The 13,050-nt window shown below is 45.0% G+C and overlaps 1 protein-coding gene across 1 annotated transcript in view; it reads left to right on the forward strand.

The window, feature by feature from the left end:
- raly (RALY heterogeneous nuclear ribonucleoprotein) overlaps positions 1-7,849 on the forward strand; it is a 129,185-nt gene extending 121,336 nt beyond the window's left edge. Inside the window, exons 8-9 of the mRNA XM_060836171.1 lie at positions 5,050-5,094; positions 6,510-7,849. Of these exons, the coding sequence (XP_060692154.1) occupies positions 5,050-5,091 (42 nt within the window). The 3' untranslated portion in view covers positions 5,092-5,094; positions 6,510-7,849. The remainder of the gene's footprint in view (positions 1-5,049; positions 5,095-6,509) is intronic.
- Positions 7,850-13,050: the final 5,201 nt, after the last annotated feature.

Here is a 13,050-nt window from a genome sequence, read left to right on the forward strand (position 1 = left end):
ACTACCACTGCGCCCCCTTTATCTGCTGGCTTGATGGTGAGGTTGGGATTGGAGGGCTGCGCTTTGTGAGGGTGAAAGGTTGGAGTGGGGGAGAGGGGTAGACAGATTGAGGCGGTTAATGTCCCAGCGGCAGTTGGAAATGAAGAGGTCGAGGGCAGGTAATAGGCCAGCGCGGGGTGTCCAGGTGGATGGAGTGTGTTGGAGGTGGGCGAAGGGGTCCTCGGAAGGTGGGCGGGAATCCTGATTGTGAAAGTAAGCTCGGAGGCGAAGGAAGAATTGTTCGGTGGCACGACATGTATTAAATTCATTGATGTGTGGACGGAGGGGGATGAAGGTGAGTCCTTTGCTGAGGGCTGCTCGTTCCAGCTCAGCACTGTCCCCATGACTTGTCCGGACTTGTCCTACCTGCCTAGCTCCTTTTCCACCTATCCACTCCACCCTCTCCGCCCTGACCTATCACCTTCATCCCCTCCCCCACTCACCCATTCTACTCTCTGCTACTTTCTCCCCACCCCCAATCTTATCTCTCCACGCTTCAGGCTCTCTGCCTTTATTCCTGATGAAGGGCTTTTGCCCGAAACGTCGATTTCGCTGCTCGTTGGATGCTGCCTGAACTGCTGTGCTCTTCCAGCATCACTGATCCAGAATAGAGTACAGTAGGTGAGTGGGGAAGGGGATGAAGGTGATAGGTCAGGGTCTGGGGGAGGGTGGAGTGGATAGGTGGAAAAGAAGATAGGCAGGTAGGGCAAGTCATGGGGACAGTGCTAAGCTGGAAGTTTGGAACTGGGGTGAGGTGGGGGAAGGGGAAATGAGGAAACTGTTGAAGTCCACATTGATGCCCTGGGGTTGAAGTGTTCCGAGGTGGAGGATAAGGTGTTCTTCCTCCAGGCATCTGGTGGTGAGGGAGCAGCGGTGAAGGAGGCCCAGGACCTCCATGTCCTCGGCCGAGTGAGAGGGGGAGGTGAAATGTTGGGCCACAGGGCGGTGTGGTTGATTGGTGCGGGTGTCCCGGAGATGTTCCCTAAAGCGCTCTGCTAGGGAGACGTCCAGTCTCCCCAATGTAGAGGAGACCGCAGAGGGAGCAACGGATACAATAAATGATATTAGTGGATGTGCAGGTAGAACTTTGATGGATGTGGAGGTGAGGGAGGAGGTATGGGCGCAGGTTTTACAGTTCCTGCGGTGACAGGGGAAGGTGCCAGGATGTGAGGGTGGATTATAGGGGGGCGTGGACCTGACCAGGTAGTCACGGAGGGAACGGTCTTTGCGAAGGCGGAAAGGGGTGGGGAGGGAAATATATCCCTGGTGATGGGGTGTTTGGAGATGGTGAAAATGTTGGCGGATGATTTGGTTTGTGCGAAGGTTGGTAGGGTGGAAGGTGAGCACCAGGGGTGTTACAGTTGGAGGGGTGGGGTCTGAGGGCAGAGGTGCGGGATGTGGACGAGATGCGTTGGAGGGCATCTTTAACCACGTGGGAAGGGAAATTGCAGTCTCTAAAGAAGGAGGCCATGTGGTGTGTTCTGTGGTGAAACTGGTCCTCCTTGGAGCAGACACGGCGGAGGCAGAGGAATTGGGAATGCAGGATGGCATTTTTGCAAGAGATAGGGTGGGAAGAGGTGTAATCCAGGTAGCTGTGAGAGTCAGTGGGTTTGTAAAAAGATGTCACTGTCAAGTTGGTCGTCTTTAATGGAGATGGAGAGGTCCAGGAAGGGGAGGGAGGTGTCAGAGATGGTCCAGGTAAATTTAAGGTCAGGGTGGAATGTGTTGGCGAAGTTGATGAATTGCTCAACCTCCTCGCGGGAGCATGAGGTGGCGCCAATGCAGTCATCAAGGTAGCGGAGGAAGAGGTGGGGAGTGGTGCTGGTGTAATTACGGAAGATCGACTGTTCTCCCTAGCCAATAAAGAGACAGGCATAGCTGGGGCCCATACATATGTCCATGGCTACCCCTTTGGTCTGGAGGAAGTGGGAAGATTCGAAGGAGAAATTGTTAAGGGTGAGAACCAGTTCGGCCAAACGAATGAGTGTGTCGGTGGAAGGGTACTGTTGGGGACGTCTGGAGAGGAAAAAAACGGAGGGCTTGGAGGCCCTGGTCATGGCGGATGGAGGTGTAGAGGGATTGGATATCCATGGTGAAGATGAGGCGTTGGGGGCCGGGGAAACAGAAGTCTTGGAGGAGGTGGAGGGCGTAGGTGGTGTCTCGAACGTATGTGGGGAGTTCCTGGACTAGGGGGATAGGACAGTGTCGAGGTAGATAGAGATGAGTTCAGTGGGGCAGGAGCATGCTGAGACAATGGGTCGGCCAGTGTGGTCAGGCTTGTGGATCTTGGGAAAGAGGTAGAACCGGGCAGTGCAGGGTTCCCGGACTATGAGGTTGGAAGCTGTGGGTGGGAGATCTCCTGAGGTGATGAGGTTCTGTATGGTCTGGGAGATGATGGTTTGGTGATGGAGGGTGGGGTCATGGTTGAGGGGGCGGTAGGAGGAGATGTCCTCGAGTTGGAGTTTGGCTTCAGTGGTGTAGAGGTCCATGTGCCAGACTACCACTGCGCCCCCTTTATCTGCTGGCTTGATGGTGAGGTTGGGATTGGAGGGCTGCGCGTTGTGAGGGTGAAAGGTTGGAGTGGGGGAGAGGGGTAGACAGATTGAGGCGGTTAATGTCCCGGCGGCAGTTGGAAATGAAGAGGTCAAGGGCAGGTAATAGGCCAGCGCGGGGTGTCCAGGTGGATGGAGTGTGTTGGAGGTGGGTGAAGGGGTCCTCGGAAGAGATAGGTAGAAATGAGTTCAATGAGGCAGGAGCATGCTGAGACAATGGGTCGGCCAGGGTGGTCAGGCTTGTGGATCTTGGGAAGGAGGTAGAACCGGGCAGTGCGGGGTTCCCGGACTATGAGGTTGGAAGCTGTGGGTGGGAGATCTCCTGAGGTGAGGAGGTTCTGTATGGTCTGGGAGATGATGGTTTGGTGATGGGGTCATGGTTGAGGGGGCGGTAGGAGGTGGTGTCCTCGAGTTGGCATTTGGCTTCAGCGGTGTAGAGGTCAGTGCGCCAGACTACCACTGCATCCCCTTTATCCGTTGGCTTGATGGTGAGGTTGGGATTGGAGCAGAGGGATTGGAGGGCTGTGCGTTGTGAGGGTGAGAGGTTGGAGTGGGGGAGGGGAGTAGACAGGTTGAGGCGGTTAATGTCCCAGCGGCAGTTGGAAATGAAGAGGTCGAGGGCAGGTAATAGGCCAGCGCAGGGTGTCCAGGTGGATGGAGTGTGTTGGAGGCGGGCGAAGGGGTCCTCGGAAGATGGGCGGGAATCCTGATTGTGAAAGTAAGTTCGGAGGCGGAGGCGGCAGAAGAATTGTTCGACATCACGGCATGTGTTAAATTCATTGATGCGTGGGCGGAGGGGGATATAGGTGAGTCCTTTGCTGAGGACTGCTCGTTCGTCATCAGTGAGGTGGTGGTCAGGGGGAATGATGAAAACTCGGCAGGGCTGGGAGCTGGGATCTAGTGTGGGTGCGGAATTGGGAGTGGGGGCGGAGCCTGTAACTGGAGTTGGTGTAGTGGTGGGGGTAATGGGGTTGGAATCATGAGCAGGGGTGGTGTTCCCCTCAGGGTTCTGGGGGCTGGGAATGGTGACAGTGGGGTCTGTGGGGGGGCGTGTCAGCAGAATGCAGGTAAGTGGCATTGGTGGGGGCAGAAGTGGTGGCAGACATGGCAGTAGGGGTGGCGGAAGTCACTGAGCATGATGGAGGCGGAAGTGACATCATCAATCAGCATGGGGATGGCAGCTGCACCAGCCGCATGGCTAATGGCGTCGAAGTAGTTCCAAAGGCCGGGGGCGGGAGGGATCTTCTGGAATCTTCAAGAACATGGCCTAGAGTATATCCTGTAATGTGAGTCTAAAGTTCCTTGGGGAGGTAGTAAGAAAGGATACTATACCAAACATTAGACACAGTTTTGAAGGGTTGAGTGGCCTCCTCCTGTGCTGTATTTTTGTGTAATGCTATCATTTTATCTATGTTTGGTATGATAGGCACATTTGTCAGCAGAACAACATAAGAACTTGGAACACGATCGGCCATTCAGCTCATCAAGCCTGCTTTGCTGTTCAATTATACTTTCCAATAACCTATGATAACCCTTAATTCCTTTACCAACAAGAATCCAGCTACCTCCATCTTTAAAATATGCACTGACCATCCAAAATGAGTCATACCAGACTGGAAACGTTAACGGTTTTTCTCTCTCCACGGTTGTTGCCACACCTACTGAGTTTTTCCAGCATTTTCTCTGTTTCAGAAAACTCTGTTTCCTTGATTCTTATATGTCCTAACTTCATGCATTGACTGTGGTACATTCAGCTACCTAGGCCCTAATCTCTAGCATTCTCACTGCTTCTCCAACTCTCTGTTGCTCATCGATCACATTTTCAGTGATCTGCCTTATAACACTGTGATATGAAGCATCTTGAATTGCTTTATTGCAATTAAAAGTGCTTTATAATTGTAAGTTGAAACACTAGAGAACATAAAGAATTGAAACTACTCCTTAGCGAAAGAAAGATAAACATGACGTCAAGGGTGTGCACCAAATGCTCATGGGACAGAGACCTGCGGATTGCAGGTTTCTTGTATGAGGCTGGACTGACTGAATCTGTATTTGGATGGATTGAGATATAACAATCTGTCAGGGCTGTGAGCCAGGTGCATGGCCGATGGCTCCCTGCTGGGAGTCCCCAACATGGGGGAAAAAGGATGGGTAAAGCCACTTAGGGTTTATGAGAAATTTATTGCCTCAGAAGGTGATGAATCTATGGAATTCTCTACCACAGAAAGCTATTAGACTAAGTCAGTCAATATATTTAAGAATTAGATTTCCAGAGGTTAAACGTGTTGAGGGGCATGGGGCAAGAGCATAGTATGGCATTCAGATACAGGATCAGCAATAAATAGCAAAACACTTTCAAGGGGCTGAATGGCCTATTTATGCCCCTTCCTTCTATATTTCTATATCATAGAAGCACTGAAACAATGAGGATCAATACATTTCCTTTTTCTGCTTGCAGGAAACCCATCACAGAGCAGAAACAGAGACAACATTAGAATAGAAGGTATTGATTTTGCTTTCTTTTCTGTAACTTATTTTGGCTTGTTGTGACCTTGAATACATCTTGTACTTCACAGTTGTCCTCATCAAACAACTTGTCAGGAACTAGCAATTTGAGATAATGCACTGCCAACATTGCTCATCCTTAATGACAGATACCCTCAGGTCCACACTCTCACCACCACACCCTCATACCCCCACCCACACCCCACCATACACACGCTTAACCTAAACTTTCACCTTCACACCCACACATCAACCACACACAGCTGAACCTACTCTAACTGCCTGACACTTCTGTCCCCTGTAGATTTTCATAAACTAAATTACAAAGTACATGGTGATTTCACGATGTCAGTAATGAGTTAGAGATATCACAGTGGGGGAATGATTAAAAACCAATGGTCTCTTTTACAACAATCAATAAGTAGAATCTATTTTGCACTAAATATATTTACTGCAAGATTAAATTACTGAATGTCAAGTCTGCTAATTGCCTAGACCTCAGTCAGATTTATTGACCTTCATTATTAACATGAAGGACTCACCTTCTCAACCTCTCCCCTTAGCGGAGGCATGCTGAACCTCAGGTTAAACCACCACCAGTCATCCCTCTGTAATGAGAGCAGACATATAGCCTGGAAGACCCATTACCCTTTTTATCTACCTTCTTTGGAAGGCCTTTCTTGAACTATGTGGTCCCAATATCTTTGCTTTGAGTTGTGGTCCACATTTGGCTACATTGTACTTCATGACTCATCTGCACAACGTTGCGGCAGCATATCTTGACATCACTGTACCCAGATGGTTTGGAAACAATACGATAATAGTGTTAATTACTACTGTAAGTGCTTGAGACTGAATTTATGGTTCATTATTTTGTAATGAATGTCCGCTTACTGGCGATGTTTTGGAGAAAAGACGGTGCCAATCAGCAAACTCATCCAGTTTAATACCCACAGTCAAAACCACAGAGTTAGAAGCGAGAGCAGTAGAGTTTAAACTCCATCTGTAGTATCCTATCAAAAGACGACTGAGATATTCAGGTGTTAGGGCAGTTTAGGAAAGCATCGTGTGATTAATCTCTGTAATCAGACTGTTTTAAGGAGAATAGAGAGATTTGGGTTATTCTACACTGAAAGGAGGAATGAGAGGTGATCTTATTGAGGTGCAGAGTTAGGGGATTGAAAAGAAAAATCTGGAATATTAATTTTATTAGATTGCAAAATTAAAACCAGAACTAAAAGTTGAGTCAATCCTGAATTGTCAGGAGTTTCTGTGAGAGAGAGAGAGAGAGAGAGAGAGAGGGAGAGAGAATGTGTTTGATGCTATTCCCAGTGAATCTCAACTGTGAACCTTTGACAGATTAGACATATTGCCTCATGTGTTAGTGTCTGTCATTTGTCTTCTATTTTACAGATTGCAAACTAGTGGTTCCCAGCAGGCTCTGAGTAATAGGGAAACCACATGCAACCAACTGAGGAGCTCAACACAATTTAGAGAGAAAAAAAATACAGACTACTGCTACCTTCAGCTCAATTACACCAAGAGGACGAGGGGACATCTGTAAAACATTTAAGCATCTGATCCTGCGTCACTGAAGAAAGGTTTAAAAACCTGCTGGTGTGCCATAGAAGTTGCTGCAAGAAACACCACACACCACAGGCAAGACTGTGGGGCTCACTATCACAGCAAACTCTCTAGGATTTGTGACAAGTTTCAGATTGAAAATTCATTGCTCCCACTTTCTTGATAAGTACAAATGTTGCTGTTGACTTTCATTGCACATGAGAATCCCCGTCACATATTTTGTGAAAAGAATTCCCCTCTCCAAATTTTCTTTTGCCCTTCTCCCCAAACATTTCCAAGACACTCATCAACCATTTTACTCATGAATTAGTATCTGAGCCATCTAAGAGCTTTACCTTATCTTGATTCAAATGTTCACTGCCAGGACTGTTCAAGAACTGAACTCCCCACCTAAATGCTCAATGACATCAAGACCATTATTACTAGTTTAAAATTAAGCCAGAATCATTCCACTTCTCACACACCCCCACCCCACAACCCTGACTCCCAGGAATTGCAGTGGGATAAGTGTATAAATCTAACGCCAGACAACTGCCCATCCACAATCTCACTGGGTTGCTAACTCTGTCAGATATATTCCTGGAGGTTTCATCACATAACTACCTTCAAACATGCCCAGCCCCTCACTTGGGTCATTGGCTGTTCAATACCTCCACTCTTGCAGTACCCAACTTCCCATCGGCCAAATGGAAAGCAAAAAAAACATGGAAGGAATCCAATCTGGTAACAAGACTCTGCCTGTATCTTCCTACCCCAAATCCTTCTGCAACCAATAAACAGAAGTGACCAAAAGAAAATGACAAATATGTTTGTATTATTTTCTGTCTGAGATGTAGCTCCTGGAGACTCCAGGGTAAGGGTGGAGAGTTGATAACCAACTTTCCCCCTGTGAGCCAGAGTAAAACTGGAGGCCCTACCTGTCTGATATTACCTATCTGCAAAGCCCCTCCATGGTAAGTCGTATGAGCATACATGAAGTAGGAACAGGGGTAGGCCTTTCAGAGAATTAAAAGTGAAATTTCATCCCATGACATTAAAACAAACAATTGGCACATTGCAAACTGCATTATACTCTGCAGACCTGTTTTACCGAAGTGCTTTTGTCCCTGCCTCGATCAACTCTTCAAACCTTTTAATTCTTGCCATTGTTCTGAATAAGTTTAGCATTAATCTACTGTGATTTGTGAATTGTATCTTTTTTTTAAAGTTGGCAGTATTAATTTTCTTTAAAATATTCTTCAGTGTTTAAAAAAATGGACAGAAAATTAAACTGCAATTGCTATGGCAACAACCAGAGAATTGCATTGATTGACAGGACAGGATACACTTCAGACAAATCAGCAGCTTCCCGAAGTTACTGAGGAACAAGATCAGTTTTCACTTGGAAGTATGTCATCATTTCCTTTACTACTGCTGAGTCAACATCTTGGGACTTCCTTCCGGAGTGTACCACACAGATTACAGCATTCAAGAAAGTGACTCACTACTGCCTTCTCCAGGGTAATTAAGGAACAATAATAAATGCTGGGCTTGCTGGCACTGCTTGTGTCCTACAGATGACAGATTTAGCAAAACCTGAAGTGTCTGCACTGTAAATTTAATTGGTAGCAATAATTCAGTATCTAGTTATAGTCATTATTAAATCCAAATTTTCCAAAACCATATCTCCAGAAAAATTGTTTTGAGCTGGGAGTATCAAAAGGAGACAATAGCTGTGGATCAGTGTGTGGGGTTCTGTGATTATACTTTAAAAAAAAACTATTCCCCAGTGGCAAGCGTTGTTAGGGTCAATGTGAGGTAGAAACTTGGCAACTGTAACTGTACATAATTAAAAATCACAACACCAGGTTATAGTCCAACAGGTTTATTTGGAAGCACTAGCTTTTGGCTGTCACAACCACCTGATGAAACAGTACTCCGAAAGTTAGTGCTTCCAAATACCTGTGACTATAACCTGGTGTTGTGTGATTTTTTTTCTAAACTTTGTACACCCCAGTGCAACACTGGCACCTCCATATCGTAATTAAACATCAGAGACTCAAAGTAACCACTGGTTTATCAGTCTAGGTGAGGAGGGGCTGATTTAACATCCTTATCTTTCTTTTTTACAACTGATATCCAGCTTTTCTGACAAACTGCCTCATCTGCTCACTTCAACTAACAGGGACTATTCGAAATCAGAGATTCCTGCACACTTATCCCCAATGAGAATGATCAGGAGTTTATTGAAGTCTTAAACTGGCAAGCATCCAAACCATTTGTATATCCATAGAATCGTGCAGCAAAAGGGGAGGGCAACACCAGAAAATACTTCCGCAGAGTGCCTCCCACCTTCACAAACCAGAGGTCGTCCAACCTACCAAACTTCTCATGTTAGAGTCCAAAGTTTGCTTTGCTAACATACCCGGAAAACATCTTGAGCTGTTTTATTATTTTAAAAAGTGCTATATTAATGGAAGTTACTGTTTGGTTTTGAACACAAATTTCCCTATCTAAACATAAACAGAATTTGGTTCCAGAAACATCCATAACTGTGAACATTTTCCATCATGATAGTAAAGCATTGTTCTGCACAGTATTCTGAACGTGTTTTCAAGAAAAAATGGAATGTTGATATTGCTGGATATCATGGGTCAGCATTTATTACCCATTCCTAACTGCCCCTGAATTAATGACTTCAGCTTAGTACAGTGAGCATTGACCAAGGCCATTCGGGCTATCCGATGATCGTTAACTCCATTTTCTTGTCTTAACCCCATAACTCTTTTCATGTTACTTGCTACTTTGCCTACAATTTTCCACCCTCTTAAAAGCCAAAAGACAATCAAATACAAAAAGTTCCTGTTCACCACAAATCCTTGCCAGAATGTATTTTTTCTTCGTTCAATTTGACGCTATCATACAGATGTACAGCATGGAAACAGACCCTTCGGTCCAACCTGTCCATGCCAACCAGATATCCCAACCCACTGTAGTCCCACCTGCCAGCACCCAGCCCATATCCCACCAAACCGTTCCTATTCATACACCCATCCAAATGCCTCTTTAATGTTGCAATCGTACCCGCTTCCACCACTTCCTCTGGCAGCTCATTCCATACACGTACCACCCTCTGCGTGAAAAAGTTGTCCCTTAGGTCTCTTGCATATCTTTCCCCTCTCACCCTAAACCTATGCCTTTTAGTTCTGGACTCCCCAATCCCAGGGAAAGAATTTGTCTATTGATCCAATCCATGCCCCTCATAATTCTGGAAATCTCTAAGGTCAACCCCCCCCCCCCCCCCCAATGTTCCAGGGGAAAACAGCCCCAGCCTGTTCAGCCTCTCCCTGCAGCTCAAATCCTCCAAACCTGGCAACATCCTTGTAAATCTTTTCAGAATCCTTTCAAGTTTCACAACATCTTTCCAATAGGAAGACCACAATTGCGCGCAATATTCCAACAGTGGCCTAATCAATGTTGTGTCCAGCCGCAACATTACCTCCCAACTCCTGTACTCAATACTCTGACCAATAAGAGGAAAGCATAACAAACGCCTTCTTCACTATCCTATCTACCTGCGACTCCACTTTCAAGGAGCTATGAATCTGCACTCCAAGGTCTCTTTGTTCAGCAACACTCCCTAGGTCTTTACCATTGTTAAGTCCTGCTAAGATTTGCTTTCCCAAAATGCAGCACCTCACATTTATCTGAATTAAACTCCATCTGCCACTTCTCAGCCCATTGGCCCAGATCCTGTTGTAATCGGAAGCAACTCTCTTCGCTGTACACTGCACCTCCAATTTTGGTGTCATCTGCAAACTTACTAACTGTACCTCTTATGCTCGCATCCAAATCATTTATGTAAAATGACAAGAAGTAGCGGACCCAGCACTGATCCTTGTGGCACTCCACTGACCCTTAACTTCCTTAAGTACCTGTGGCCAGTTTACAGATACTTTCTAATCAACTTGTTCAGACATAATGAGATACACCTGAAACAAGTGGAATTTGACCTTGGGCAGCCTGACTCAGATGTAAGGATATTACCATTGCACCACAAGAGCCCTCTATAACCAGTTTATATTCTTGAGTCACATGACTAGAAAATTAAGTGCATTGAGAGGAGACACCTTCTGGTCTGTAGTCAGTAGCATACACTTAAAATAATCAATCAGTCTAAGGATTTATAGTTTCTAAATTAGGAGATATCTGCTTAATGAGATTTTTCAGAATCCATAACTACTTACACCCTTACACAGGATTGAATTGCAATAGGTTGACCTGGAAGTTCTCTTGCCTCAGCAAGAGGGCTTCAAATTACTGTGTCCAAATAGACTTAACAAGCCCACAGCCAGTAAATCTTCCCAATCCTTTACTTGACAATACCACTTGCATTTTTATGCAGGACCCTGGTGAGACATTAACGATGGCACTGGCTGTCGATAGGACCCAGGATTAATGCAGCTCGAACTGCAAAATAATGTTCGTCCAAGCTGTATGAAGGAGTAACAATGACAAAGTTGGTGCTCATCATTGCTTCAGAGATGCCCGAATGCTGCTGAGGGACTCCCTGAAAAGTGGTGGTAAAGCTGGTACAGGAGTTACACTCATAGCACAGAAAAGGCCCTTCAGCCCAACAAGCCTGCACTAACATAACCACAAGAGGCGTGCTAATTTTCTGCAAATGTTCATACAATTTGATAATGCTTTTGCTCAGGAATCTTTCTCACATACAAGGTGAATGTGATCACCTCTTTACTACAGAATTGTGACCAAATTTCACCAACATCACAAATGCGCACCTTGCACCAAAGTTTTAAAAGCCTTTAATTGAGAGACATAGATTGAGACACTGTTGAGATTTGAACACTCAAATCTCCTGGTTCCTAGACCAACACTTTTACCCAAATACTTCTACATGGCCATTACTAAACTGGCTCACTTATGACTTTGGAAATATCTGCAAAGCACAAACATTCACGGTGAGATGGAGAAACTCAGAGCAGCATTAGTCAAATGGCTCCTTCAGAGGCCCAGAACAGTTACCTTCTGTGCTGTAGTCATTGCAATTCAGTATTTGAAGTCAAGTGATTCAACCCTGCTACTCCTGTTGATCTGCACTGTGTTCCAGATGTATTATTCTCAATGATGTACACAACATAAAATGATGTCGATTCACTAATTCACAGCCAAAAGAAAAACAAAAATCACACAAGAGTGCTCTTTACATTCCATCCAACTCCACTCACATCCAATACAATATAATTCAACTTCAAGCTGAAGACTCTAATGTAGCCAAAATTATTTTGAATTGTAACAGACCAGTTGACAAAAGGTCTTTTCATTTATTTTTTAAACACCATGTCAAGTGGATTATTTTGACTATGTACAACATGATCTGGGAATAATGTAGCAACTTGCTGCAAAATAACTGAACTCAGGTGTGCTGCACCAAAGTTACAAAAACCACTTTATTCCGCACCTATAACATTTTAGTGTCAATTTTAGGAAGAAAAAGCAAAGACAAAGTTAGTAAAGCATCCTCATGTACTCACGTTAAAATGGATGGAGACAAAACCATTCTCAGGTCTCAACAGCCTCAATATCAAAAAGATCTCAAAATACTGAGCAGGGAATGTATGTGCATATGGTTCACCTTAACAGCCACAAGTAAATTAGTGCTTTTAGATCTTCAGAGGATTCATGTCACTAACAATCAGTAAGTCAATTCAAAAACAATCCATACAATCTCTATTTTAGAGCAAATTAAACTGATTCTACTGTAAACATGTTTCGTCTGCACATGCAAACTCACTGTAAAATGGTCAACTTTGCTAATGTAGCAAAGGCTACCACTGCCATCCCAGACTTTGACTTACATTCTTCACTCTTTTCCAACCAGAAAAATAGCCCAATCTTTGCTAGGTTTTACTAACTCAAAGTGTTAAAAGACATGAATGTTTTCTTCACCAGTTTTTACAGAAAAAATTATTGCTGGTGTAATCAAGAAAGGTGAACCTGACTTAGCTTACATCCAATCCAATATATTGTTGCAGGAATACACATTACAGGAACATATTTCAAGCCCTCACATCCAAGTCTCTGCTGGCTGGGTGGAGGAATTTGATATTAGGATCCAACGACAAATTTAAAGCAGGTTCACGTATGTTTCCTTCAGCATCCTCTTCAGATCTGAAAACTGGTGGGACTTGACCATGTATCCAATTGAAAAACAAGTCATATTCCAGTCAGGTGCCATTTTAATCAAACGTTGCAGGATGGGATTTGTCTTTGAAATCACGTCAAATATTCTGCACGTATCAGTCATGTACCCTAGGTGAGGAGACCTTGATAACAGTTGTTTTCTAATTATCCTTCCTGAATGCAAACC

This window comes from Hemiscyllium ocellatum, chromosome 15 (assembly GCF_020745735.1).
Source record: "Hemiscyllium ocellatum isolate sHemOce1 chromosome 15, sHemOce1.pat.X.cur, whole genome shotgun sequence".
NCBI classification, from domain to species: domain Eukaryota; kingdom Metazoa; phylum Chordata; class Chondrichthyes; order Orectolobiformes; family Hemiscylliidae; genus Hemiscyllium; species Hemiscyllium ocellatum.